Source organism: Parus major, chromosome 4, assembly GCF_001522545.3.
Source record: "Parus major isolate Abel chromosome 4, Parus_major1.1, whole genome shotgun sequence".
Classification (NCBI taxonomy): domain Eukaryota; kingdom Metazoa; phylum Chordata; class Aves; order Passeriformes; family Paridae; genus Parus; species Parus major.
The window spans coordinates 24,404,288-24,431,262 of NC_031771.1; the positions used below are offsets into that span (position 1 = coordinate 24,404,288).

A 26,975-nucleotide genomic window follows, 5' to 3' on the forward strand; every position below is an offset into this window, starting at 1 on the left:
TCTTGCTGGCCATGGTCTAGTGCACCTCTGCACAGCATGGACTGGAGCAATGAAATGCAGTAGGTCATGGGTTGTGTCCCTCATGTGTTGGTGGTTAACTGTATGGTGTCTTTGCTCCGTATTCCCCGAGTCTGGTATCTCTGTAGTGGGACTGCGACATGGCCTTCAGTGTGGTGGGAAGGTTTCTGAATCCATGAGACTGCAGAATCCACTGGGTTGATATTGATGAGCTGTTCCTTTTTGCTGTCCAGGAGTTCTAGCAGTCGGTATTTTTTTATTTGTTGCTATAGCCTTTAATTTTCCTTGTTCCTTTCTGGATGGATGAGAATAATTTTTCCCCCCTTCTGTTTAGCTGAGTTTAGTTCTTTGCAATTTATAGCAGCCTCAGCCTACATAGGGAAGTTCTTCAAGGTTTAACTTCAAGTATTTTTGATTCTCATTTTACTGATGAGAATCTTACCACTACTTTCCCTTTCCTGATTTAGAAACTAGAGCTGTGCTCAAGATCATATCCACTTCTATTTCCTTGTGTCTCCCTCTTCATAGAGACTAATGACAACCTGGAAATATTTTTGTCCTTTCATGAACAGGTTGTTAATTTCATGGTTCACAATAGAAATAAGCTAATTAAATATCTCTTCTTCTTAATACTAGCTTTGTCAAGCAATTATGTTAAACAGAACACACAAATACCGAATTACTTTGCTCTTTGGAGTCATCTTTCATCCCTTTCATCAGAGTATGTAAATCCAAACACAAATTCTAAAGAGAGATTTTTTTGTCCTGTTCTTCTCCCCTTTTTATTTTGCCTTTAACTAGACTTGCAGTATAGTCTCCAAGCATGTACTACTTACTGCTTGTATGTGAATGGTCATCCCTGAAGTAATGGGAAGAAATCCTCAGCTAGTGGGTATTAGCACAGCTTGGTACTGGGTAATGCACTGAAGATGATTTGAATCATTCATAGACCTGCACCAGCCTATCAGTTTCTATTCTTGCACTAAGTCCTACCCAGGCAATTCATTACAGCAGCAGCTGATTGTTCTTACATCTCTGTGTTTCAAGGACTGTCCAAGGAGAGGTTAAATACTATGGCAATGGTCTGGACTGTGGGCATGTCCACGTCTCAACAGCACTTACGGAAGAAAATGAGAGCTGTCCTGGCAAACATGATGGGGAGGAGTCATAAGGGTTGCTGAAGCAATTCTTGTGACGCATTAGTAGAGCAGGATCTTGTTAATGGATTAGTGTTTAAGACAATTCTTCAGCATTCTGCAAGTCAGGGCAGTTCTGGATAATGTTCATTTCTCAATTAGGGAAGAGATTGACAAGGCAGCAGGAGGCTCCAAACAGAAACATTTCTACACAGTAATTTAATAAGGAGGAGAGTTTTTTTAGGATTATCCTAAGTGAGAGATTGATTAAATGCTGCTTGATTCAGAACCTTAGGTGAAACTGTATGGTTTGCTCTTAGGGGCACAAAGGAAGCAAAATAAAATGGAAAAAAAGTGAAGGTTCGCAGACTTCTATAAGTTACTTCTATATCCACTGGTTTTGGATCTCTCTCCATCTGTTTGCAATACATATGAGTTCAATTAAGTTCATACTACAGCAGTAAAAAAGGACAGCTGAAGATTTAAATTTGGTTTTGCTATAAGCTCTGCTGTAAGTAATATCCAGCTTGTACACAAGCTGTTCACACTGATTTACTGCTGAGCAAAATCCTGACTGTTCAGTGGCTTGTGCTGATACAGTTTCTAGCAAAGCAACCTATCCTGTTAGTGTTTTGTTAGGGACAAGTCAAAGCAGTGTTCTAAAAGGAGGAAGTTATCAAATGCCTTTTCAAAGGCTGAAACAGCACTTACCTTTGTTTGCTTATGGGTTGCTTACTGTATCCTTTATGCAAGGACAGAGAATGAAGTCATAGGATGTGGGATTATTTAGGTGACACTAAAGGTGACACTAAATGTATCAGAGCATTTGTGGATGAGACAGGATGGTGAAACTCCAAGCTCTGTGAAAGCCCTATAGGAAACTTTGGGGCTTAAGATAAAGCTGTGAACCTGCTCTGGAATCAGTCACGTGTCTACCCTGTCATGGATTTCCTTCTTTCCCTGTAACAACCGAACCAGGGTTAAGTGACATATATGCCTTGCTACCATAGGGTGTTCCTGCTCAGACATCACTAAACTTTTATTTTAAAGTCTAGCTTTGTGTTAAATTTCTTCCAGCTGCAGTTCCTGCATTTACTGTGCTTGAAGGCTACTTAGATTTTCATGTTCAGGGGAACTTGACATCAGCTAAGTGATCTGGTTTGGATATACCAGGTAGACCAAGAGTCAGGCTAGAACAGATTCCCAAGTTGGATTGAAGGCTTCGAGTTTCAAGCATATTTTGACTTGAATTAAACAGACTATTATTATATTATAAAATAAACTTGGCAGCAAGTCCTCTGGCAGTGGTAATCAATCACAATAACAACCTACAGTGGTGCGACCAAGAGAAAAAGCAAAATGTAGGTGAAAGTCCTTATGTCCTAAACTCTTGTTTCCTGAAGTTTCATAATGAAAGATATTCCTTCAATAAAATGAGAAAGGAAAGGTTTAGTAGTTATTGTTTGTGTGGGCCCGATAAAGGATATTCCCTTTTGTAAAAGTACACTCAAACTAAGGGACGGGCCAAGTTGTGAAGTGTGTTGGGTGTATACTCTTCTTTTTACTTTTCTTCATACAGAAGTTTTCCTGAATACTTAAAATAACTACTTTAAAATACATTTTTGTTTAATACTTTAAATATTAATAATGTACTACTGTGCAACTAAGATACTTCTGTGCAACCATGAGGGAAAACGTAAGATATGGAATTTGGATTTCTATTTATAATGGGTAACAAGAGAGCTGTGTTGCAAAGTTTTTGTGACATTAACTATATAGATCTTACCTTTTCCATTCCAATTTTCCCATTGCATAACCAGCCTTTCCTTCTTTCCCAACTGTGGCTGTAGACCACAACTGTGACACAGTTGCAGTGTTCTGTGCTGAGGACTGAACTCTCTAAACTTGTGGCTACAAGGGTGTGGTGAGGTGTGTACCTCAGGAGTTGTAATTGTGTTGACTTTTTCTTGAATGAAAAGGAATTTGTCAGACAGGAGCCTCTGTAAATGCAAATATTCTTTCAGGAGTTTTGTATTCTAATGTTAATTTAGAATTCTTATGAATAAAGGTGATTTTATTTCCTTTTCAGGTATCTTGGTAACTGGACAGCTTTGGAGGGGAAAAGATGAAAAACATGCTTGGCTTATCAAGCCCTGATGCATTAATGTCATCTCAGTGTCCCCATGTGAAAGAAAAAGTAACTTTCTGCCTTGACTTCAGGTAAGTGCCTGTTGCGTACCATACCTCACCTGCCAAACTTTGGGAGTATCTAAGAAAATGACTGTGTATGTCTGAAATTAATTTCAAAAAAGAGTGGTAAATTTTGGTCATGTGCAAGACTTGAGGTGCTTTGCTTTAAGCCCTCTCAGATCAGAAACTCTGTCCAGCTAAACTGAGGGGCCACAGGCCTTTCTGGAGTCTGATGTCATCAGGTGCAGACCATACACAGAGGGCAACCTGTAACCAGGAATGTTACACATGCAAATGTACCATGATTCCTCAGGTGTCTAAAAGAAAAGACACCAATATGTCCTTCCTGTGGCTGCTGGTCAAGGTAGGAGGGTCAGAACACAGATGGGGAAGACATAGATTCCAAGGTATTGGGTGTTCTATCAAAGGATTAATAGTACTTTGTTATTGTTATGAAGGAATGCCTGGAAGCTAAATGAACTAGATCCTTTTGTGTCTCATTATGGACTTTTGGATTTGGGTTCTTTTTCCCTTTGAACTGAAGATTGATGAGACGGGAGGCGAGTCTTTTCTCTTGTTCGGTCTCAGTTGTTTATTTTTTCTTATCAGCATTACAAGGTACAAGGAGCTATGTGCACTATGATAGAAAAGGGGTAAAATGGCCAACAAAGATCTTCTTCAAGGTCTTTTATATGTCTATTTACCCAATTAACAGATGCTAACTAAATTATTTTTCTTAGTGACCCACTGACCCAACACCTGTGTGCTGCACTGTGGCATTTTTTACCCAATCACCTACTACTACCCAAAAACCCCTAGAAGAAGAACATGAAGAAGAAAGAAGAAGGACAAGAGACAACACCCTAAATCCTTCATCTTGTCTTTTGTTCTCTAAACTACTTTTTCACTCAGTGATTTAAGAAACTTTCTAATCTACACACTTACACTTTTCCTATCTAACTTTAGCATTTGTTCTCATGTATCACCATGAAAATGTGCTCATGAATTTCATATGATATGAAATTCAGTGTTTTTTTGAATCCTATAACTAAGTATTAGAAACAAGGGCACTCAACCTGTATCTCAGACTCCAACACTTTTGGAGTAATCAATGGAGGGCACCTAGAGAATATGAAATGTAGCAGTCAGATTATGGTCCTTCCTGAGAGTGTTTTTTAAACTTCCAGTGATTTGAGTCAGGAAATTCTTGGATCACAAAGCTGAATCATCATTTTTAAGAGCTCTATGTGGCATTTTCTTCCAGGAAACTGGTTATCTCATTTGGATGTGCAAAACTTGCAGTGAAGAGTCTCATACCTGAGCTCCTTATTATATGCCAGTATTTTCTTATGCTTATTTTAAATTGGCCATTTTTATTTGAAGTCACCTAGTTATTGTATGAGGAGAAACTGTGAACAGTGGTTTCCTGTTCACTTTTTCTACTCCATATGATACTCTCTAGACCCCTATTCCTTTCTATACCTTTGTCAGGTTACACAATCCTGTCTATTTGGGCATCCCCTGCATAGAAGCTGTTTTGTTTCTTTGATCAGCTGTACTACTTCTTTCAGGACATTTTATTATTCTTCTGTATAAGCTTTGAGATGGGCAAATGGACCAGGATTTAATGCAATATTCAGGATGCAGGCATAATGTGGATTAATATTGGGATATAACTTAGTTTCCTTTTTTTTTTTTCTGTTCTCTTTACAAGTAGTTTCTAGCATTCCTTTTGGGTGGGTTTTTTTTGTTTATTTTTTGTTTGGTTTGACTGCTCCTTAGTTGATCTTCTCATAGGAGGCTCTGTTTCAGTCTTATTTCTGAAAGGAATAATAAATCAACTCTTGACAAGTAGGGAGCAGGGTTAGGCCTTTTTTTAAAGTGTGCCACTTTATACTCTTTAATTCCAAAGTTCTGTCCATCTGTTGTTTTATTGCATAACATCTCAATATTATAAGATGTTTCTGCAGCATGCTGTAGTTTTTCTCTGTCCTGTGGTAACTAGACAGTTATTATATGATTATCATCTCAGTATTTTTGTCAGACCATTTATGAATATAGCAGAGATTCCTATGATATAGTGAGCTGGCTTCAGAGAAAGTATTATCATTGATATATTATCTTTACTTGTTGCCAATGGGTTTGTTGTTTTTTAGATACCATTATGTTTAGCTTTAGTCTTCCTCAAGACTTTTTTTTTTTCCTTTGCCAGGCAGAGGATGCATTTGTTTTGAGACTGACATGATGTCTTGAAATAGTCTTTCTGTCTCCAGAGAATGTGCACTTTAAGGTTTCTCTTTCATGGGGTTTTAATAATGTTATATGATTTCTAGATTTCAAATTCAGCATGTCAGTAGTTGGTCTGTTTTTTTGTGTCTGTAGAAATGCTGAATCTGATGCTGATATGGTTTTTAGACAGGAAGATGATTGTTTATACTGGTCAGGACTGAATCAAGACTTGCTTCCAATTTCGTGGATTTCCTAGTTGCCTCCTCCTTAAAAAGTTATTTGGAGCGTCCAGAAATCCAGTGTTATCTGTGTGGTCACTGTAAAAGGCTTCACATTTTACTTCAGAGTGATTAAAATGACTGGAATGATAGTTCCTGGGATTTCCACATTCCATTGCCTTCCTGCCACCATGTTTCCTTTATATACAATGTCCAAGTCCTTTTTTAGGGTAACCATTCTGGGTCTGCCATCAATGTCTTACAGAACTATGTGGAACGTGGAAACCATAGTTTTGGCTTTTAGTCACTGTATCCTATTCATATCAGACTTTTAAAATCTTTTCCTTATTACTATGTTACTTTTGTGTAACTTCTACCGCATTCTTTACTTGAGATTGCCTTGTCTACCACAGGATTTGGAACAGGATACATTATTTCCTGTGTGCACTAGTCTGCTTCCCACTTGTCAGTTTGAAGCTTCTGTATAGTCTTCCTGATGTGCAGATCCTGTTTCCCTCTCACTTTAAGCAGAAATTTGTTCATCCTTTTCTGCATTTAATCCACTCTAGAAGCTCCCCAGTCCCTGGTGAACCTGAGCCTCACTTCCTTACTCCATTGTTATAGAAAATCATTGAAACTTTGCCTCCTCCTCAGCTGGACTCTGGTGGGGGTCTTGATCTTTGCTATTTTATGTTCAGCCTCCAGAGTCTTCCCTTCTTTTATGTGGTATCCAGATGGGATACGACCTCTGCCTCTTTCCCAGCATTTACTAACATTTCCAGGCTTTTTCTTAAGTGTTGCAGTGTAGCACCAAGGGACACATAAGAAGACTGTCTCTGGAATCAGGATCCTAACCTGTTTGGTAACTGGCAATGGAACCACTTGTGGCTATTGCCTGTCCCTTTTTCTCGTATGAGCTTTTTGCTGCAGGGAGTTATTGCCAGTAAAAGAAGAAACTCGAACATCTTGTACAGAGAGGGGACCATTGACCAGGATTATCATATTATTTAGTAATTGCCATGAAATTTGGCCTGGAGGAGCTTTTCAGTGCCCTAAAAAAGCATCCTCAGTTTAACCTCTTTCTTTATGCAGCAGCAGGTTTTTGCCTGAAGGCGAGACTATGTGAGTATTGCCATGAGGGCTCTGCGTTGTACATTCTTCCACCTATGGCACAATCAAGTCACAAGGCAGAGCTCTGTGTCTGAGGATCATGGGGTGCCTGGAATGAATGTCTTTGCATCACCTACATGCAGCCCAGGTAATCATGTGACACTTGATACTTTACCCTGGAAATTGTCACCCTCTAGCTAGGCTTCTGACTGCATTTCTCTTGCACATCTGGACTGACTCAGGTGTTCCTATATGGGATGGCAACGCAGCTTCCAGTTAAAGAATTGAGAAGCAATTACATTAAATGTGTCATTAACAACTGTATTCGTCATCTTTTGTAACAAATTATGCTGAGACATTGAATCCAAATTGCGAGAAGCTGAGGCTTATCTTTATCTTATGCTTCATTCAAAAGAAACTGGCATTCTCCAAAAGGCAGTCTTCCTGTTACTTGGCTGTGGATTTATGTAAGGTGGAAGGAAGAGCTCCAGCCATGTAAGGTGTATTTGCATCAGCGTGTTACTAAGCTGGTGATCCCTGAGCTGTAGAGGGGTCAAACGGAGGTCATTAAGGTGGAGGAAAAGAGTCCCTAGAGGTTAGAAAGTTTATTGCAGTAAAGCAAAGAAAATGTGTGCCACTCGTATCTTGTTGTGAGGTCTGTCTTCTTTATTGTCCTTCTGAAAGAAATATGTATGTCATGCTATGTAGTCACATACATCTTCTAGTAAGTTTATAAGTACTGAAAAAACTTAAAATTGAAGGCTCAGAAATGCTACTTTAGGTTAGAGTTTGAGCTTGTGTTGATTGTTTGCCAGCTAACTTTCTGTCACTAGCACAAGTAGAACTTATTTAGACAACCTGAAAATATTTATTTCACACATGTTTATGACATAGAAGAATTTTTCCATGACAGAAATGTGTGTGTAGCTAGGTGACCACAATTAAAATTATCATCTAAGGAGTTAAGGGAGAACAAAAAAATTGAATTTGGCTGTTGTTATGAGGGCAAATTCTTTTCTGGCCAAATGACCAATTTCAAAGAAGTTCAAGGGAGTTAAGAGGCACATACTGTTGATTCTGCATCAGTTTGTCAGCTCCATACCTGGCCTAGGACTGAACATTCTCTTGAACATGCAAATTTTCTGCATAGGTCCTTCCCACAATTTCTGATTTGTTCTTAATTATACCAAAGAAGGAAATAAACTCTGCGTCCTTGCAAAATTTTCATGGCTCTTCTGATTTGGGGTGTTGCAGGGTGTAGCTAATGCTCTGAAAAGGCTTCGGGATTCCTGGATGAAAGGTGTGATGAAAGAAGTGTATTGTTATTGTTTTAGGGGAGGAATCATGCTACTGGGTAAGCCTCTGTCACTGAGACTTGCTGGACTTGTTTGTTCTGACTTGCCTATGACTCCTTTCTTTCTTAATTCGGGAGATAAAGCCTCAAGTCTATGCTGAGATGCTGCACAGTGTGTTGCAGTGTTCAGGACAGTGGATCTCCCAGAGAGAAGAGTTTCTTGCTGACCTCTCAGTGGTACCCAGAGGTGAGTGCCACAAGCTTCTGGCTAGCTTCTTGGTATTTAGGGCAGCAAGGCCAAATCGTGTGTAGATTTATAAGGCAGTTTGAGCTTCGACCGAGGGTATGGGGAGAATGGCACTACTTCTGAGCTTGTTTCTGATTTGATTTGCCTTTTATGCACCGGTAATCCTTCTGATATTTCAGCCTTTCTCCTCACCCAACATGCATTTGTTTTCTGAGAATTCTCCAGCTCATCTACAGCACAGTATGGCAAATCAAGGTGGCCGGTGTGGAGAGCAGGTGAGAGTCACCTCACGCTGCCCTGACGACCCACCGTTTGTGCTAGCGTGGTTAGAACGTGTTGCAGGCACAACTGCTGAACTAGAGGACGAGCTGAGTACAGTTGGTAAAAGTAGCTTCTTGCGCTTTTGATTATTTTCATGGACTTTGCAGCCAGTGAAGTGTTAATCTGTGCAAAATCAGCTTGGAAACACACCAAATCTGGCACCTGACCATTTCGCCCGCCCTGCATTGGAATGAAAATCAAACTGAAAACCCACAGAGACTATAACTGCTTATGTGGTGTCTTGCTTTTGGAGTAGATTTCAAGAAATCAAAGAAGGACAAAAGGAAGCAGGCAGAGCTATTTTTGAGGGCTGGAAAGCAGAGATCTACTGCTATAATCTGTGTCTGCCAAACTAACAGAACAAGATACTTGTCTATGACCAACACAGCTGGAAGGGGAAATCTGAGAGGTAAAGATGATGTAAAAGTTACAGAAATCCTAAACTGATTGCAGCCAGTGGCCATGTACTTAACACTTTCTTTACACTGAGATGGCCTCTCAGTGTTCATGCAGGTCTTTATGTAGTGAGTAGTCCTCCTACTAAAACTTGTTTCAGAACATGAGAGTCTTTCTCAAGACATTGGCTGTGGCAGTCAGCCGTAGAAAGAAAAATAAGTGATAAAGGGTATCCCAATCCTTGGCATTAGAGTTACATTCCACAGACTGTTGTAGTGGTATGGGAGGCTACCTCTATCCCAATGATTAAAGAGCTCAAAATTTCCAAACAGTTGTGTGCAAAATGGATGCTAGAGTAAGGAACAGCAAATCTTTTGAGCTGATTGCAGAGGTGATCGGATAACCAGGGAAGCCCGTATGAGCAGCATTTTCGTATCATGGATATAGTTGCTGGGAAGCTCTGAGTTAAGACATCCCAAAGAATGAATGCTGCCCTTGAATCTTGAAGCAAATGGCAAGAGCCGTGTTTGGAGCGGTTGTCTTTACCCAGCTGACTTGTGTTCTGGGGAAGCAGCAAGACCTTGGTAAAATTGGATGGTTGAGGGGAGGAGCTCAATTAGTAAGTGGTGAATACATTACTGATGCTTTATCTGACCGCAGAGGGGTGGCATGCAGCACCTACTGTTTTTGTGGGCTGTTCAAGGGTGTGGGGAGATCAAGCTGATTCAGTATGACGCATAGAAAAACGCACACTTCATTTCCCTCAGCAGATCCCTTCAATGTTTAGAAGTCTTTCATTGTATCAGAATGCTTTAGAAGATATCAAACATTGAGTAATTGACGCTGGTAGGTAACTGACCTCGTCCAAACAAGGGTCTGTCGGTACTTAGGCAGGCACTGGCTTCTTCTGCTTCAGTTCTCAAAGCAGCTGAGGCTGTTGTCCCATTCTTTTAGAAGTGCGTGTCCGGAGTATGCCACAAGAGCACAGGAGAAGTGCTGGGTTGGTGTGGTTGTTTGTGGTAAAGATGGGAGTGAAATTATCAAGTCTTGCTTTCTGGCATTGTGCTTTTTCTGTAGTCCTCCTGGACTAAGCCAGATGTATCTCATTTGCTACCATTCCCAACCACCCTGCCAAGGTAGATAGCTCCAGGGACCTAGTCTGGATTTTCAAATCACACTCACCAGGCCAGAAGATTAGTCTGTTCAGTTGTCTTGTGAAAGGTCCTATTTCTAGGAAGAGTAGGCATGTACCTGAATCCATCAACTGGGAAAACTGGTCATGGCTATAAATGTGGAGACCCTCCTCATCAGATGTGCCACCCAAACTCTGCCACTGCCTCTTCCAAGAATACTGGATTATCAGTTGGCGGGGTACAATAATAAAAAATGTAATAATAAAAGCATTATAGGAACACCGCAGCCAATCACATAGAAGAGGCTGCATGATTTTTTTTTCTGTGTAGAGCATGGCAAAACACTTGCAGTAAAGAGCTGGTACAACAAAACATGGCTTGGATTAATCTAAAAGGAAATCTAGTTTGGCATGCTATTAATGTAGCATTATTTCTTTCTGTATTTCACTTACTAAAGTATCTTGTATCGAGATTTGATTTAATATATCTCTCTCTAAACACAACTTTAGTGCATTTTAAATACCTAATTTATATGAAAACATGAAATACTTAATTATATGATAACATATCTATTTTTGAAATAATTCATTAGGATTTTTTTCAGTACAGAATAACTTTTTAGTGATCACAGTCTTTGTATCAGAGCCAAGGTGTTTTTACTAGGAGACTTAATAGTTTGCTCTTCCCAACCCAAATTAGCTGTGATATGGAGTGATGCTGCTGTCTCCATGGATTACCTTGGGCCCCTTGGGAATGACGCATATTTTAAATGAGAACATGGATTGCTGGAGGAGGTTTGATGTTCACCGATAGCATTGCCAAGATAAGCAGGTCTGTACTGAACTAAAGGATCTTGGGTTTGAAACTTCTCACTAATTCACTGCAGACTGAAAGCTGCCAGATGCAGACCATGAGGAGGTGGTTTTAAGAGCAGAGAGGACTTGGCTTTTGAGATCTCTCAGTGGAGTCTGGGTCTGCTCTCTTGTTAGGGTTTGCTCCTGTGGAATCTGAGTTATCTCATTCATACTAGTGGGTGAATGCATTGGTGTTTCCTGAATTCCCCTGTCAGCCCTGCTGAGAGTTAATCTGCAGCTTACTGAGTTTGGGCAGTAAAAAAAGTCAAAGTCTGTGATATAAGGAAACAAGAAATGAGTCTGTGTCAAATGCCTCACTCTAGAAGGCATCACACAGACAGCTGGGGTATTGGGGGTCTTCTGAGGAGAACACATACCTATTAAGCAGTGTTTTTTTGCCACAGGAAGAAAGAAAGGATGCATCCATGGTGGAAAGCTTCCATCAGCACTACAGAGGATCAGTGTTTCTCTGGCCACTAAATGTTGCTGGGTGGAGCAGAATTTGCGTGGTTACTAGAGTGCGGAGAAGACCATGTCTAATTCCTAAAGAGGGGGATCCACCTGCCACTAAATTATATAACTATGGACCTGGATGTCCCAAGCACAGGAATCCCTGTCAAGGTGGTTATTCTGGTAGAGCACAACAGCCCTGCCCTCTGTGGCAAAAAAGGCTAGGGGAGTGAAGAGCTGGTTGGAGGTGTAATGTGTATGCATAATGAAAGCATTGAGTGGATATAACCTGAACTGTCTTTCAGTAACCATTCTAGTCTCTGTCTCAGCAGAGCTAGGCATACATTGTTGTGAGGTAAAATAGAAAACAAAAAGCCAACAAAACACGGGGGCTGCTGAGCTGGGTCCTGCACACAGACATTACAATTGAAGGATACAGGTAACTGTACACTGCGGAAGTCGATGAGTCTTGGTGCTTCCATTGCAAAACTTGGGGTTTTTTTCCTATTCTGTTACTTAGCAAGATTGAAGTCAAAACCATCCTTCTAATGGGAGGAAACTGTTTTGATTTTGAAGAAGTATTTCCACTTTAATTTGTACATCTATATACAAATTAATTACCTGTATGTGGATGTCGGCTGACACCTCAGGGGTGTTGGTGGATGAGAAGCTCTACACGACCCAGCAATGTGCACTCACAGCCCAGAAAGCCAGCTTGACCTGGGATGCATAAAAAGAACTGTGGCCAGCAGTTTGAGGGAGCTCTGGATGAGCCCAACATAAGAAGGACACGTACCTTTTGGAGGAAGGCCAGAGAAGGGCTGTGAAAATAATCAGAGGGCTGGAACAGCTCTTGTGTGAAGACAGACTGAGAGAACTGTGGCTGTTCAGCCTTGAGAAGAGAAGGCTCCTGGGACATACTATGAAGAAATTCTTCACTGTGAAGGTGGTGAGGCACTTGAACAGGTTGCCCAGAAAAGTTGTGGATGCCCCATCCCTGGCTGGAAGTGTTCATGGCTATGCTGGGTGGGGGTCTGAGCAACCTTGTCAAGTACAATGTGTCCCTGCCTATGGCAAAGGTGTTGGAACTAGATGATTTTTAAAAAAGAGTCCATTCCAACTCAAACCATTTCATGATTCTATATGAATGCTTTAAACTTTTTCCTTAAAAAAATGTTAATTGAAATCAGTTATCAGAAGTGGCATAGGGTTTTATTCCTTCTCTCTCATGTTTCTATTTCCCTCAGCACTACAGCACTTCCCAAGGTTTCTGTTTCCCTTTGCAAGTCTGTGTGACCTGTGGAGAAGGAGCAGTTTTGAAATGGTGGAGGAGAAGACGGTCTGTGCTGCCAGTGTTTGTGGCCGTAGCTGGTATTTGCACAAAAAGGAAATAGAGACAGATGGCTGGAAGGACAGTGAGAGCATGAGTCTCACAGGCAAGGAGATGCTCAGTGTTTTTAATCTTAAGCTTTGGCATAAGGTTACATTTTGAGGAAATCTGTCTGGATACAATTCACAAAATACAGGGGTACAATTCAGAAAATCCAAGAGTACAGTTGCCTCAACATCTGCAGAGTCAGCCATACACTGCCAGGGCTGTGCTGAGTGTTCTCTGTGCTGAGAGCAGTGGAGGGATGGTGCTCCAATTGCCATTCACATGGAAGCCTATTGGAGTGGGGACAGCTACAGGACAGGGAACCAGTCCGACTGAGATGGATGGGAGAGGCTGAGGCTGGAAGCAAAAGCTCTCCAATGAGGAGAGCAAAGTGAGATGAAAAAGTTGCCTCTTTCAAAGCACATGAGATGTGGCTACAAAGGAGGGGCAGAGATATGTTGCTTTAGTGGGCTGTTCTGATTAGCCAAGAGGCCCATGAGGTAAGTTGCAATTCCCTAGGACTGGGAAGGGCTGTGAGATAGGTACGGGAGTGTTCCATGGGAGGTTGCAGCATATTGAAGAAATTGAGGCAGAACAGTTCCACTGGTTTTAGGATTTCATCTAAATCTCTTTTTCTGCTAAACCCTCAGAGCCGATGCATAGTGTATACAGTGAAAGTGTAGATGGTGAAAAGTCAAGGTCTCAGTAGAGCTATCTGAGTTCTAGCGGGTGTTATTTATGTGCTTATTGCAACTTGCAGTTTGCAAAGAAGTAATCTTGGCCAGCCTGGGTTTTCAGACTCCTATCAATTGTCCTGCATCCTTGGCTCAGGAAACTGAGGCAGTCTGGTGGGGGCAAACTTGGGCTGTGCATTGCGAGAGCAGACCTTGCTCCAGAAAAGTAGGAGCAATAGAAGGAGAGGTACTGGGTTTCTCCATAGCATGTGACTCTGAAGCAGAAGGCATGATCTTGTCACCTGTCCTGTATATTTTGGTAACACTAAGCGTCTGCTTTTGACTACCTACAGTTGTGATGCTGGCTGAAGCTCCTCTGTTTTAACATTTTCTTTCCAGTATGCCACTTGTTTGAATGGGTAAAAAATTTGCCCATTTGGCAAGCACTCTCACTTAGCCAAAACCAAGATTTTATGAGGAGTTCAAACTTCAAGTTCCTTCCAACTTCACTGTTTCTTGCTGAATACACCCTTGCTGTCTGCAGATCTCTCATCTCCTTCCTCTGTAGTGCTATCTGGTTGTTTGATATTATTTTCCCTGGTTTTTTTTTGTCTTTTTTTTGCCATTTCTTGCTTGTGGCTTTACTTGGTTTTCTTCTCATCAGAGCAGAGGGTATAACACCATCCCCCTCTCTCACCACTTCACTGTCTTTTGCTGTCTTGGCTTTGTGCACCAGACCTTCACCTTTACAGTTCATTGGCCCACTCAGCTCATTTCCTGAGATGGAGCCTCTGATGGTAACCTGTTCTGCTTTCACTGTGACTTCTTCTTTTCCACCTTGCAGTAAGAAAACCTGCAAACACTTATTATCTCTGCCTTTCTTATTATCTCTTCCTCTTCCTGCCTGCATTTTAGATTTTGCTTAGAGATGGCTGTGCCATAGGCCTGAAGAGGGGAAACCAGTGTTTAGTCCACAGCAATACAAGCATGGATCAGGGGGTGTAAAGCAGTATGGGGAGTAGTCAGCCAGTCCTCCTCCTCCTGAGGGCTGACTGTTGCCATTTGTCACTCCAGGATACCTGAGAGATTATCTAAGGTGTTTTTCTGATACCTTGTACTAATGCAGACCATGTTGTGGAGACTCAGTATGTGGCATGACAATTACACATACTGTGTGCTGTGGAATTACTGGGGATCTCTAATAATTGTGCTTAAGGTTTTGCATCATCTTACAGTAAAGCTACTGAGGGCATGCACAAAAGTGCAGTTTTCCTAATGTTCTGTTGCTTAATGCTTCACTGGAGGGTGTAAGTGGAGGAAAAAGCCTTTGTCAATGCATGAGTCAAGTTCTCAACCATTTTACAGGTCTGCTGTTGGCTTTCAGAGAGTTACTACTGGATCTTGTTGCCATGTCACATTTACACACAAGTGTCTCTTTCTCTATAGATTGTCTGGCAGGAGACAGGATGTGGTCGCTTTCAATATATGCCTGGCTTTGGAGCAGTAAGCCCCAAACCTGTGGGGACTCCAGAAATGTTACTACTCATACCAACAAAATATAATCAAAGCTATGTATTATGTGGCATCTCTGGTTGCCTAGAGTATCCTTGGGGCAGGGGTTATTTAGTCAGTCATGAATTATTATATTTATGTTCAGTTTAAGTGTCTGTGTAGGCAGTTGGCTGCACCTGAAATCTGTGTTATATTTCTTGAAGTGAAATTGTCTCTCCTAGCGATACCTGCACAACCTTTTCTCGGGGTGTATGTGAGGCAACAGAGGCAAGTTAGAACACAAGAAATTCTGACTAAATATAAAGGAAAAGCTTTTGCCATGAGGATGGGCAGTGACTGGACCAGAGATCTAGAGAGACTGAATTATCTTTCTCCTTGGAGATACCAAAAACTTGACAGGATGAGGCTTGGAGCAACCTGCCTTAGTGGAGCTTAGTTTAAACAGTCAGACCCTCAGAGTCCAGATGTTCTTCCCAACCTACTTCATTCTGTGGAGTTTTTCAGCTGAGCTAAGCTGTGCCAGATATGATTAGACTCTGGATGAACTATTGTCTTTGTACTAGAGTTGAATTTCTCCATGTTGTTTTCTTCAATACAGGCAGTGATCCAGATGGACAGAGCAATAAGACGCATAGAGCCATGGAAGATCGCAGTCATTGTTGTGTCGGTGATAGTAGGCTTAGCCCTTATCATTGGCTTGATTGCATTTCTTTTGTGCCACGGTAAGTGCCCTGCTATTTTGTTGTTACAAGCTTTCAGGAATATGTTGTGTTTCACTTGCTACTGTGGTCCTGCCTGATGATTTAGGCATGCAATTTGCCCCGGTATAAAACTCACATGAGAACTTTCTAAATGCTGTTTGAGAACTAGATTGATCTGAAAACCTGTAAGAATACTTGAAATATACTTTACTTGAAGGAGGAATTTCAGTTTTAACCCTCCTTTTGTTTCTTGCCCTGGTGTCTCCACTGGTATCCAGTGTCTCCACTGACTGACCAAAATATAACAGTCTTCAGTATAAGTGTATAAGTACTCAGGCTATGCATAGTAAGATTAGTCCTGAATGGGGTTTTTGCAGAAACTCAGCCTGGCCCCTCTAGCTAAGAATATTCCAGACAGAGGACAGAGCTTTAGGCTTTCCAGAGCTCAGGACTCAGTTCTGGTTGCCAAGAGCTGAGTTTCAGTAGCAGATCATCGAATCATTAACGCTGGAAAAGATCTTTAAGATCATCAAGTCCAACCATCTTGGCTCATGACTTGAAGATAATTAATTCCATTCCCAGTCACTTGCCTCATGAATGAAGTTGAGTCATTCCATTCTCAGTCTCTGAGATACCAGTGTGAGCTTTTTTAAATGCTTTCCTGCTGGAATGGAATTAATCATGTGGCCATCTCAGCTTGCCAAGAGTTGATGTGGCTTGGTCTAGGACACCAGAAGGAGCAGTGGCAGAACTACAGCTCAGTTCTGCTTTTTGCTGGCTCTGTGTTACAGGGCCCCTCTCTGCCATACATCTGAGAATCAGATTTTAAAATTAACCCAACTACTGAATGGATGCAAACAGCTCTGCCTCACATGCCTCTCAGAGGGGCAGGGACGTGGCAGAGTGCAGCTGGGGAGGAGTGGATGTGTCTGAGTTGGAAGGGCTCCTTTGTCTCGTGCTGTGCTCACCTCAGGCCAACAAGAATATGGGCCCCAGGGAAATGTTGTAGTGGGTGTAATTTGGAGCTCCTTGGGATGGTCCTCAAAGAATGGCCCATAGATGGCCCATGGAGCAACAGGATGGTCCAGAAACCCCTTTTCCCCAAAGTGCTGCCAAAGCTGTAATTTCACAGTTGGCAGGATCACTGCCAGGGTCAGGAACCCTTGCTTGTGCCATGTTCTATGAGATACTGTGCATCTTTGAATTGTACTAAAGATGATCAGCTACCTTTCCTTCTTTTTCTCCTCTGTAGATCAAGACAGATATTACAATGCATCTTTCCTAATCACCAATGTCGACTACAATTCTCAGTATGAAAGGCAAACTACAGATGAGTTCAGGAACCTAAGTGAAGATGTTGAAACCATGGTAAACTAAAAGCTTCTCTGTTTACACCTGGCCTGTGGTGAGGAGTTCTGTAAATGTGTGATGGAAAATAGAGGTGATTGTGCCTCATCCCTACATGGCTGGCCTTACCTTTCACACCTTGCTGATGTGGGTTAAAGATGCATAGCTGACTTTGCATGTGCAGATGATAAGCACAGGTGCTGTCTGTTCCAGAAGACCTATGGCAGCCACAGAGGAGAAAGGACAGTGAAATCAGCCAACTCAGCTGTTCATTTTGGATCTACATACTCTGATGGAAATTTAGGGGTAGCTTTGGTGTGGAGGTAGAGATCTGAAGGTATTTTTGTGTGTTTCAGAGGCTCACAAGACTGTTATACTGTAAAAGCATGTACTTACTGCAGGTGTATTTTAACACAGTCTTTTCTTTTAACAGATGTCTGAAGTATTCAGGGGGTCCTTTCTAAGTAAAAGATACATCAGGTCCCATGTGGTCAGTCTAAGGTAAGTAATGTGAAGGCCAGGAATAAGCAGGGATGTGCTAAATACCTTTTCTTCCTACCTGTTGACCATATGGAGCATTCCTGGTTGCTTATGCTTGGGTTACACCAGTAGGGTGACTAAGCCTTTTCTGGTTGTTGCTGTCCTCCAGTGCTCACAGCAGTGAATTACCCTTAGAGGTCAGAAAGGAAGAGAAGCTTGGCCTTATTACTTCTGCAGATTGAGTACCTGTACACCAGTTGTTTGTGGATGTGATACAGTAACTGGATTGTTGGGTGATGCCCATCTTCACTACTGGTTGACAGCCTGAGAGATGAAGAATAAGCTCTTTTTCACATTATTTCTTCCTGTGTAAGCTTGAGCTGAATGATGTATGATAGGAGGTGACTGTTCTCTCCTCCCTGTGAAAAGGCCTGAAGCAATGATTCCACTACGAGATACAAGGATATAGAGGAGGGAATATAGTAGATATATTAGACATGGATATAGTAGAGGGCCCTGTGTTAGAGATTTAACTGTTTCCCCTGCAGTAATTATGTATCACTCTCAGTGGTAAGAGCCCTTGCTTCCCTCTCTTCCATGTTACTTTGTTTTGGAATTGTACTTCTGCAAGGCTCAATTCTGCCGTGGACTATTTTTCCCAAGTTAGAAAAAAAAATTCCAGACTTCCCACAAATGTCCTTCACAGAACTTCTGGTATTTTTTTGCCTTTACCTGTCTCTAGATGAAATGAGTAATTTCTTAAACTGTTCTACATAATTTTCTGATGCTGGTTTCTTCCACAAGCCTCCCACAGTGTATGTCAAGAGAAATTGCAGAGCTTAGGAGCTAGATAGGGTCTGAGTGACTTCTCTACACCTTTTAGGTTGATCTCTTCCAAACTTGTTCTCACTACAGATACTTTGTACAACTAGGCAGTGGGGCAGCTTAGCTGCTCCTCTGCTCTCTCTCCCTCAGAGCTTCAGATGGTTTTCCTTTAGATGGTTAGTTTAAGATATGTAATAGTGTCAGTAAGTGACCTCAAATCATTGAGAATGTTGTATGGGGGTGAGAGATCTAACTGGCCAATAAATGGACACGTGACTTAAATGGGAAGAAATGCCAAAAGACCTTTCTAACTTCTGTTGTAACTGGATCTTTTGACTGGCTGTTAGGAATGGCCTGCTGGATATCTGTTTAGGGGTTTTAATTTGCTGTAGTGTTCCCTCTGTCATTTGTGTCCTGCTGATAAGGACCCACTTGGAGGCCAAAGGGAGTGATCCCTTCTTTGCTTCTCAGTTCTACTGCTAATAACTTTTCCCAGAAAATTCCCTTTGATCACTGTCTTAGCTAGAAGCTTTTTCTGCTTGCTCACATGTCATCATCTTCCTTTACTTGAGCACAGCCATGCTATTTGTTCTGGACATCTGTGCAGACCAGACCCGTTCTCATATAAAGAAGGCAGGCAGTAAAAAGCAGAACTAGGGGCGTTAGTAGGCAAAGAGAACTACACCATTTGTTTTTGTTGGTTTGTAGCCCAGATCCTGTTGGAGTGCTTGCATCTGTTGTTCTGGTATTTAAATTTCCCTCTGCTGACAGTGAAGCAGCGACCTGGGGTCAAGTCAACCGTGTGTTACTCAGAAGGCTGAAAGCAACTTCGACTTACCTGAATGTTGACCAATCTTCCATTAGACTCACAGGCAAGTGCCTTAGGTTGGTGTTTTCAGCTTGGAATTTGTTCCTCACACTTTGCTGTTCTTAGTGTAATGAGTTTCACCTTAGTATGCAAATATGGGTTATTCATGTTTTCATTTTTTGCCTTCTCAAAATTGTCTGTTAGGCTGACAATCTGGGAAGTTGGAAGACAGAGCGTGGAAAGAACTAAAACATTGGCATTGATTTATGAGTGTGAACTCTTCTCCATGCATCAGAGGATTTCCCTGTGTGTTGAATGAGAAGTCCCACTCGATTCATAAAAAAAGACCCAACGTTGTGACCATAGGTTCACAAACAACTTTAAGACATACAGTAAATTAAACAAGAGCCTTTATAACCAGGCACTGAAATGCAGAGTCCTCAAGCTGTTAAAAAAATGCAAGGCTGAGGTGATTCCCTTCTCTACCCTCTGCTTTGTTATTTGATAGAATGCTGTAATGAGCATCCCTGGGCAGTAATCCTCTCCCATGGATCAGTTGTGGATTGCCATCAGACTCTGACAAAGGGATTTTTGTAGGAAAGAAATTAGAAATGTTGCAGTTTACCTCCAGACACTCCCAGCACTGAAGATTTGTGAAGACTCATCTGACCATCTTGCCACACTAAAGCTGAACAAAGTCCTGTAGGCATTTGCTGGTGGCTGTGCATGTTGTACATGTCGATGTAACTTGGACCCACTTGCAGTCACTGCTCCTTTTGCTAGCTCTGAGCTAAGGCAAACATGGTGCATCCTATGGCCTTTCAGTGAGGAACAGAGGCTTATCTGAACTTCTCCAACAGAGCAAATTACTACTTTTTCTACTGTCACTCCAGGCAGCAGTGCAAGCCATTTAATTTGTGTTTCCTGGTACAGGGAGAGAGTCTGGGCTAGATCATGTAGCATATGAGAGAAACTTACTGTGGTCTTTGCTTTTCATTCCAGAGTTGAACAAGGAAAAGGGAGATAACCTTTTAAACAACTGTAAGTACAAGTCCTTTATAGTAAAGGTCCAGGGACATAGTGCTGGCCATTCTGTGCTTTCAAAATCCTTATATTTTCATGATACAAGTTGAGAATAGAATTTGTTGCAGATATTAGAGCAGTAGACAGTGTATGAGCCAGGAAAACTTCAGCTCATTTCCTTGCAGTCTTGCTGCCTCTATACATTTGTGGAATCAAGCATTCTGGCTTGGTGGTGGGAAGCACTTGCTTTAATGTTGGTTGTTGGAAGTAGGGGCATGCAGTGAGCTGCTGTTAGCAAGTTTGCAGAAGGACTACAGTTTTGCTGTGGGCCATGATTCTTGCTGGAATCCTTCAAAAAACATATTCCCTCCTTCTTCCTCCTCCCTGAAGAAAGGTTTGGCAATAGGTGTCTGTCAGATTTGAGCTAAACTTTAAGGAAAGGCCAGAGGGTGGGAGAGGGAGAAGAGCTGTCCACACTCAGAGCAAGGCAGTAGCACCGCCCCAGAGAGTGGCAGGTTCTCAGTCCTCCTGTTTTGCTTCCCCTTGAGGTCTTAGAGCTGCTCTGGAAACTGGGAGACAGCATGAGTACCCTCCCAGGGCACTCCATCAGTTCACTGCATGCTCTTGAAGACTTTGCATGTTAGCTTTCCACCTCCAAATGGCTTCTGAGAATTAACTGGTTTGAATCTAACTTTTTTCAGCTGGGTAATACCTGATTGTTGGCTCAGTGGCTGTAAGTAAATTGCTGGGAAGAGGACACTATTTTTTTGTTGCTTCTGCCAAGGCTAATCTGGAGGTGACCTGACAAAATCCCTTTTTCTTCAGTGTCTCAGATACACAGCCTTCAGTTCCCATGGGAGTTCACATGGGTTTGTGTGTCTGAAAACTGGCTTAATGAAAAAGTTCTGACTCCTCTACCAAACTTCTTTGTTTACCCTGCATCTATCCTGAGACACTTGTGGCCATGGCACTTGGTTTCCCTGCTTTAGGTGAAGGCTGTCTCTTGATGGAGACTTCTGCCCTGTTACACCCGTGCCTGCAGCCATGAGGGCCTTCAATCAGCTAAAGCAGAGCTGCCTTTTCTTTGACAGGCTGTGGAATACGAAGACAGGCATTCTCCTTCACAGGAGTGGAAAGAATAACCGGTGGGCAGCGTGCACGGGAGGGAGAATGGCCATGGCAGGCCAGCATTCAGCTCGATGGGACCCATCGCTGTGGTGCATCGATCATCAGTAACACCTGGCTGGTGACTGCAGCCCACTGTTTTAGAGGGTAAGTCATCAGCACCTCTCTGATCCTACAGACCTTAGGACTCTTGGGTGCTCTGACCTTTTGTTACCCTGTAATATCTGTATCTGCTGAAAGATAATGATGTTTTACTCTTCTCTTCCCCTTTAGCAAACCTGATCACATTGCTTTTTGATGCTTAAATGGAGACCTAAGTGCCCTTAGGGATGTTGTTTTGTGTGTCTCTAGTATAACCTCAAACATCTTACAGAGTAAGAGATCCTCGGAGGTGGACTGCCAGCTTTGGAATTCTGCTGAGGCCTCCAAAACAGAAGAAACTTGTCCGGAGAATTATTGTTCATGAGAGATACGGTGATAATCTCCTTGATCATGAATATGACGTGGCTGTTGTGGAACTTGCCTCTGCTATTGAGTTCACAAGTGACGTGCACAGTGTCTGCCTTCCTGAAGCATCTCACATTTTCCCAGACAACTCTTCCTGTTTTGTCACTGGCTGGGGAGCTTTGGAGAATGATGGTGAGTGTTTCTTGCCTCCCTGTGCCCTGTCACGCATGTGCCTGAGAAGATTAATGTTAGGTTTTTTTTGGGTTTTTTGTTTATTTTGAGTTTCTTAGACTTGGTGTTTAATAGGTGCATGTCCCAGTGAGATACTTTTGGACTTATTTTGCTGCATTTTTTTTCTCCTGGTTTGGTCAGTTGGTTGGAAATGGGGGGAAGACAATGAAGGTTAATCTTACAGGACTTAAGAGCAGCTTTTTATTAGCTGCTGCACGCACAGCTCTAGTTGAATGAAGTCTGTTCTCCAGTCCCTCTGGGTTTAGCTTTGACATGAATTCTTTTGCTATTCAGATTTTTTCTAGATGCACCATGACAATTTCCATCAGTTATTCTCTCTTTGGTCATAAATAGTGCCTCATCCAGTGATTTGGGTGAGCTTCTTTCAAATGAATCATCTTTCAAATTAGTCAAAGCAGTCATTGAGGCTAGAGAGGATGGGACTCTAAATCTGCTTGTGAGAGCCACTGAACTGTATAGGTTGTGTTTCATGGGAGACCCTTGGGATGTGTAGTGATTGCCCAAAGCTACACTGCAGTTAAGCAAATGGATCTTTCCAGTGACTGCAAGGACATACCATGTAGTCTACAGTTGAATGCAGCACTGAAATATGTACAAAAATCCATTTGCTCATTATGTTAATGAGCATCTGGTGATGATGAAAGATGGATAGGAGTTATGCTTGGGAGTGAGTGAAGGACTTTGGTGGTGGGGAGAACTTCTTAATCCTGAAACATTTTCTGGGTAGCTTCCTTAATTTGCCTGTGATGGCAGAAAAGTGGCAGGAAAATTTGGCTACTCTTAATCTTTGAATTTTTATGTTGCTTACCCTGTCTGCAAATTCTAATGCCATTTCTCCTTCTAGGCTATAGTGTTAATCAGCTTCGACAAGCAGAAGTGAGAATTATAAGTACTGCGGTTTGTAATAGGAGACAAGTGTATGGTGGAGCAATAACACCTGGAATGTTGTGTGCTGGATACTTGGAGGGGCAGGTGGATGCTTGCCAGGTAAGTTTTTATCAGTAGTAGTAAAAGGAAAATAGGTGGGGTGGAAGGTGATGTTTTCTAGAAACAAAATGTGCTTTGGGCAATCTTAAGCTTTTGAGTTTCAATATCTTGACAGGTACAAATGAAGAGCTTCAAGGCTCATGTGCTGGAGTCTGCACTTCAGTTTGCATGAGATTTATATACAAAGCACAAGTGAGAATGCAGATGTGAGGGTGTGGACTGTCAGAGACTGAATTAGACGTAGGCTGTGAGCCTCTGTCTTGTCAGTAAACTGTGTGAAACTTGAATTATAGCTGTGGTCTACAGACAAATACCTGTCAATTTTAACAGAAGAATTTGAGAACTTGAGTTCATGAGTGAGGTGAACACTTTACTTTTTTTGTCTGTTGGCGTTTTTCTCCTTAGGGTGACTCTGGTGGGCCACTGGTGCATGCGAATTCCAGAGGAATCTGGTATCTTGCTGGAATAGTGAGCTGGGGAGATGAATGTGGCAAGCCAAATAAACCTGGAGTATACACACGAGTGACTTACTATCGAAACTGGATCCACTCCAAAACGGGCATCTGAAACCTGGAGCAGGTTAAGTTTTGTGGCCTGTGTACAGCTATTCCTCTGACACATCCTGCTCTGTGGTCACCCTCTAAGCAGCTGCTGGCTTAGCTTGTGGTCGTGTATAAAGTACCTGTAAGCTGGGAGCAGTCTAGGACTTGAAACTGGTTTGGCCTACAGCCAGACAGGAGCGGACTTGATCCGTGTGACATTTGTGTGTTCAGGAAGTAGTCTGTCAGAGGGACAACTGCCTTCATCTATATGCAATATATTGACCCTTTTTTCTCCATGGCCACATGTCTTGGCCCCAGCTTTTATACCCAAGCAAAGTGTTTGAGCCCAAACAATCATCTACCAGCATCCAAGACAAGCCATAACTGAAACCTGGCCCATCCATTTGCTGTGTGCTCACAAGGCCCTATCTATCCACAGACAAGCTACAATCCAGACCCTGACTCCAAGGCTGCTGGTACTTCTGAATTCTTGAGCTCCTGCATCATTCCAGGGAATGCACTGTAATGGAAAGTGGAAGATGGCTTAGAGAAGTCCTGGTTCCTAATATCACACTGGACTGTTACTTAAGTGAATAGAGAACTTTTCCTTGCCTGAGAGAGAAATTCAGTGGAAAACATCAGCTTGTGTCCACCTTCTTGAACAAGTGAACATATGCCTGCTCATCTCTTCACATAAAAAGTCTCTACCACAGTATTTGCCAGGGGAGTGATTGCTGGACTTAAGACCAAAAACCACTTTATGTTCTTACCAGTCTGTTGTCATAGCACAATATTTAGCTGAATTAATTTACATTTTTATCTTTCCAGACTGTATTTTTCTGAATAAAAATCCTTTGCCTTTTGTGTAGGATGGATGATTGGATGATTAGTATGAACATTGTCAAAATAACTTATTTTTCTTATTCTTGTGAATGTTGTTCTCAAGTCTTTGTAGTTTTATATGTGCATCTTTAGCTGTATCTTGTTTAAAAAAAAAAAAAAAAAAGCTTTTGCATTACAATGGAAATGTCCCTCTCCTTCAGGGCAGGACAGAACCTCTGACAGACCCATAAGAAATCTTATGTACAGATCTCTCTCTTCTCACAGGAAGTAAGAATTGCCTGTGTTCATTGCCAGACTGTAGCTGACTCGTTTCACCACTGCCACACAAACATCATATTCTCTCTGGCTTCATGTTTTCAGGAGCCATGTTTCTGTCAGCCAGGTAGATATCCAATGCTTTCTACAACCCAGCAGCAGAACACACCTGTTCTTGGTGGGGGTGCTCTTTTTGGTGTGTCTGCAAGCTTTCCAACACTTCATGTGGATCCTGATCCTAACAACAGCAGGTGCTGTGGACTTAATTGCTGGATAATGAGCCACTCAACTGCTCTCTTCTCCTTCTGTGGTCAGAAGAGAAAGAACTCAGGAGAGGAGACACTGGCCACATTGCCAAGACTCAGAGCTGGTCCAGCATGGCAAGCAAGCAAGGACTTTCTGCCAGGCTAGAAAAGGCAAACAGCAGGCTTTCAGCATGCTCTTAGTCATAAGGGCCAGGGGAAACAGGCCTTCAGTGATTATAGTCTTAGGACCAGAATGTTGTTCAAGTTGAACACCAGTCAGCTGGCAAAGTCAATGGCAGTTCAGGGATCCCCTCTGGACCTTGCAGCTCACTGCCAGTGCTGCCAAACAGAGCAGCAATCCCTCCAGAGCAGTGATAACAGAAGTGTTTTGGTTACATGTCCCTTGATCTGTTTCTCAGTCCAGAGAACAATGCTTTTCTAGAGTCTCACTGGAGGTACTGGAATAGTTGGAAGCCCACAGAAGGTCTGCAGCTGTTGTGTGTTCTATACTTGTGTATACCTGGCACTTGATTTTTATTTTTTCCCTCCAGGAACTTTTATTGTGGAATGTTGTGAGCTTCAGAAACAAACTTGGTGGTTTAATTTCTACACAGGGAATAAACACTATCAGACTGGTTCCATAGGTCTGAGCCCAACCAATTTCATTTCAGCCTCTTCAGCCAAACATGTCTTTGACATATATTGCTTGTTACAGGAAGCTTAACACTGATATATGAAAGTTATATATGATCTTTTTCTCTTGGTTGTAGCAATTGCCTTGCCAGGATGGTAAATAAAATTTTATACTTTTCTTCATAAATATCATTATGAAATATTATAGATTTTCAGTTCTTAAAGCACTTTAGGCTTGGGTCTTCAAGGAGTTTAATGGTTTCCCCATCTGCTGGATTTCATAGTAACTTGCACACTTCACATTTTTGGGTTGCAAATACCAACTTTCTCACTGATTCCCCAAAATAGATAAGTGGATGTCCAAAAAATTAATTTTGAATTGGTGAACTTTCCAATTTGCTTCTTTTGGGTACTCTATCAGGCAGCCTTAAGCATTTAGCTCAGTCTCAAAGGCTGGGGTAAACTTTGTTCTCCAAAGCGTCTCAAACAAAACTTAGAAACTCAACTTGTCATTTGCTTAAGGAGCTGCCATTTCTGAGGGTGTACTTGTAGAGAACCTGATCTCCCTTACTGCTGAGTGCCAGCACAGTGCAGCCAGGAGTGGGGATGAAGAGGACCTGGCATCTACTTGGTGGATGTTTCGGAAGCCTTTCTATTCGACTACCTTGTGGAGATTCTCCTTATAGTATCTGGAAATTCCTGTTCCAGTTTTTCTGGAAGCAACCTAGTTCACATGCTCTGAGATCTCTTGATAATGCAGAGCAGTACAAATGGTGACTATCAAGAAGAGCATTTGAAAGAACAGAATTCATCCAAGGGAGTATTGGTGTGGTTGGACATGATGGGTCTGAACCCCTTACTTGTGGCAAAACTATTCTGATGTCAACCTTGTCTGACTTTTCATGAGGGAAATTAAGGAAACCTGAAGCCAAAATGTTTTACTGGGTTTAGGTGCTCTAGCAGACTTGTATTTATTTTAAGCCACATTTTCACCTATTTGTGAAGCTACAAGCTGCAGTTTCTCCCATCTGTGTTTTTAGAGGGATTAACATCTTCACTCAAGGCAGAATGAGATACATCTAACTATACAATCATGCATAACATACAAGACTGTAATTTATATGTAAATTTAATAAAATCTGTTACATTTACCTTCTGTTTCATGTACTTACTAATTTCCTGCATCACAGTAAGCCACTGTAAGTTGGAGACTTCCCTGTATTAGAACGCTACACTGATCCTATACCATGGATTTATGTGCTGGCTTTTATGTACTCTTAATCATCAGGCTTTTTTGATTGTTAG

The 26,975-nt window shown here is 41.9% G+C and overlaps 1 protein-coding gene across 1 annotated transcript; it reads left to right on the forward strand.

The window, feature by feature from the left end:
* Positions 1-8,349: 8,349 nt before the first annotated feature.
* On the forward strand, positions 8,350-26,773 carry TMPRSS11E (transmembrane serine protease 11E). The gene is made up of 10 exons (XM_033513960.1): positions 8,350-8,446; positions 15,760-15,879; positions 17,111-17,226; positions 17,639-17,706; positions 19,219-19,382; positions 20,321-20,359; positions 21,433-21,613; positions 21,840-22,105; positions 23,010-23,152; positions 23,558-26,773. The coding sequence occupies exons 1-10, from the start codon at positions 8,350-8,352 to the stop codon at positions 23,717-23,719; spliced, it is 1,356 nt and encodes a 451-aa protein (XP_033369851.1). The 3' UTR covers positions 23,720-26,773.
* The last annotated feature ends 202 nt before the right edge of the window (positions 26,774-26,975 follow it).

Bases quoted from the DNA above. Each gene is read 5' to 3' on its own strand.
- TMPRSS11E (XM_033513960.1), top strand. From the start codon at position 8,350: ATGCTGAGATGCTGCACAGTGTGTTGCAGTGTTCAGGACAGTGGATCT. The intron at 17,707-19,218 runs GTAAGTAATGTG...GTTGGTTTGTAG, and splicing joins TCCCATGTGGTCAGTCTAAG to CCCAGATCCTGTTGGAGTGC. The intron at 21,614-21,839 runs GTAAGTCATCAG...AACATCTTACAG, and splicing joins GCAGCCCACTGTTTTAGAGG to AGTAAGAGATCCTCGGAGGT.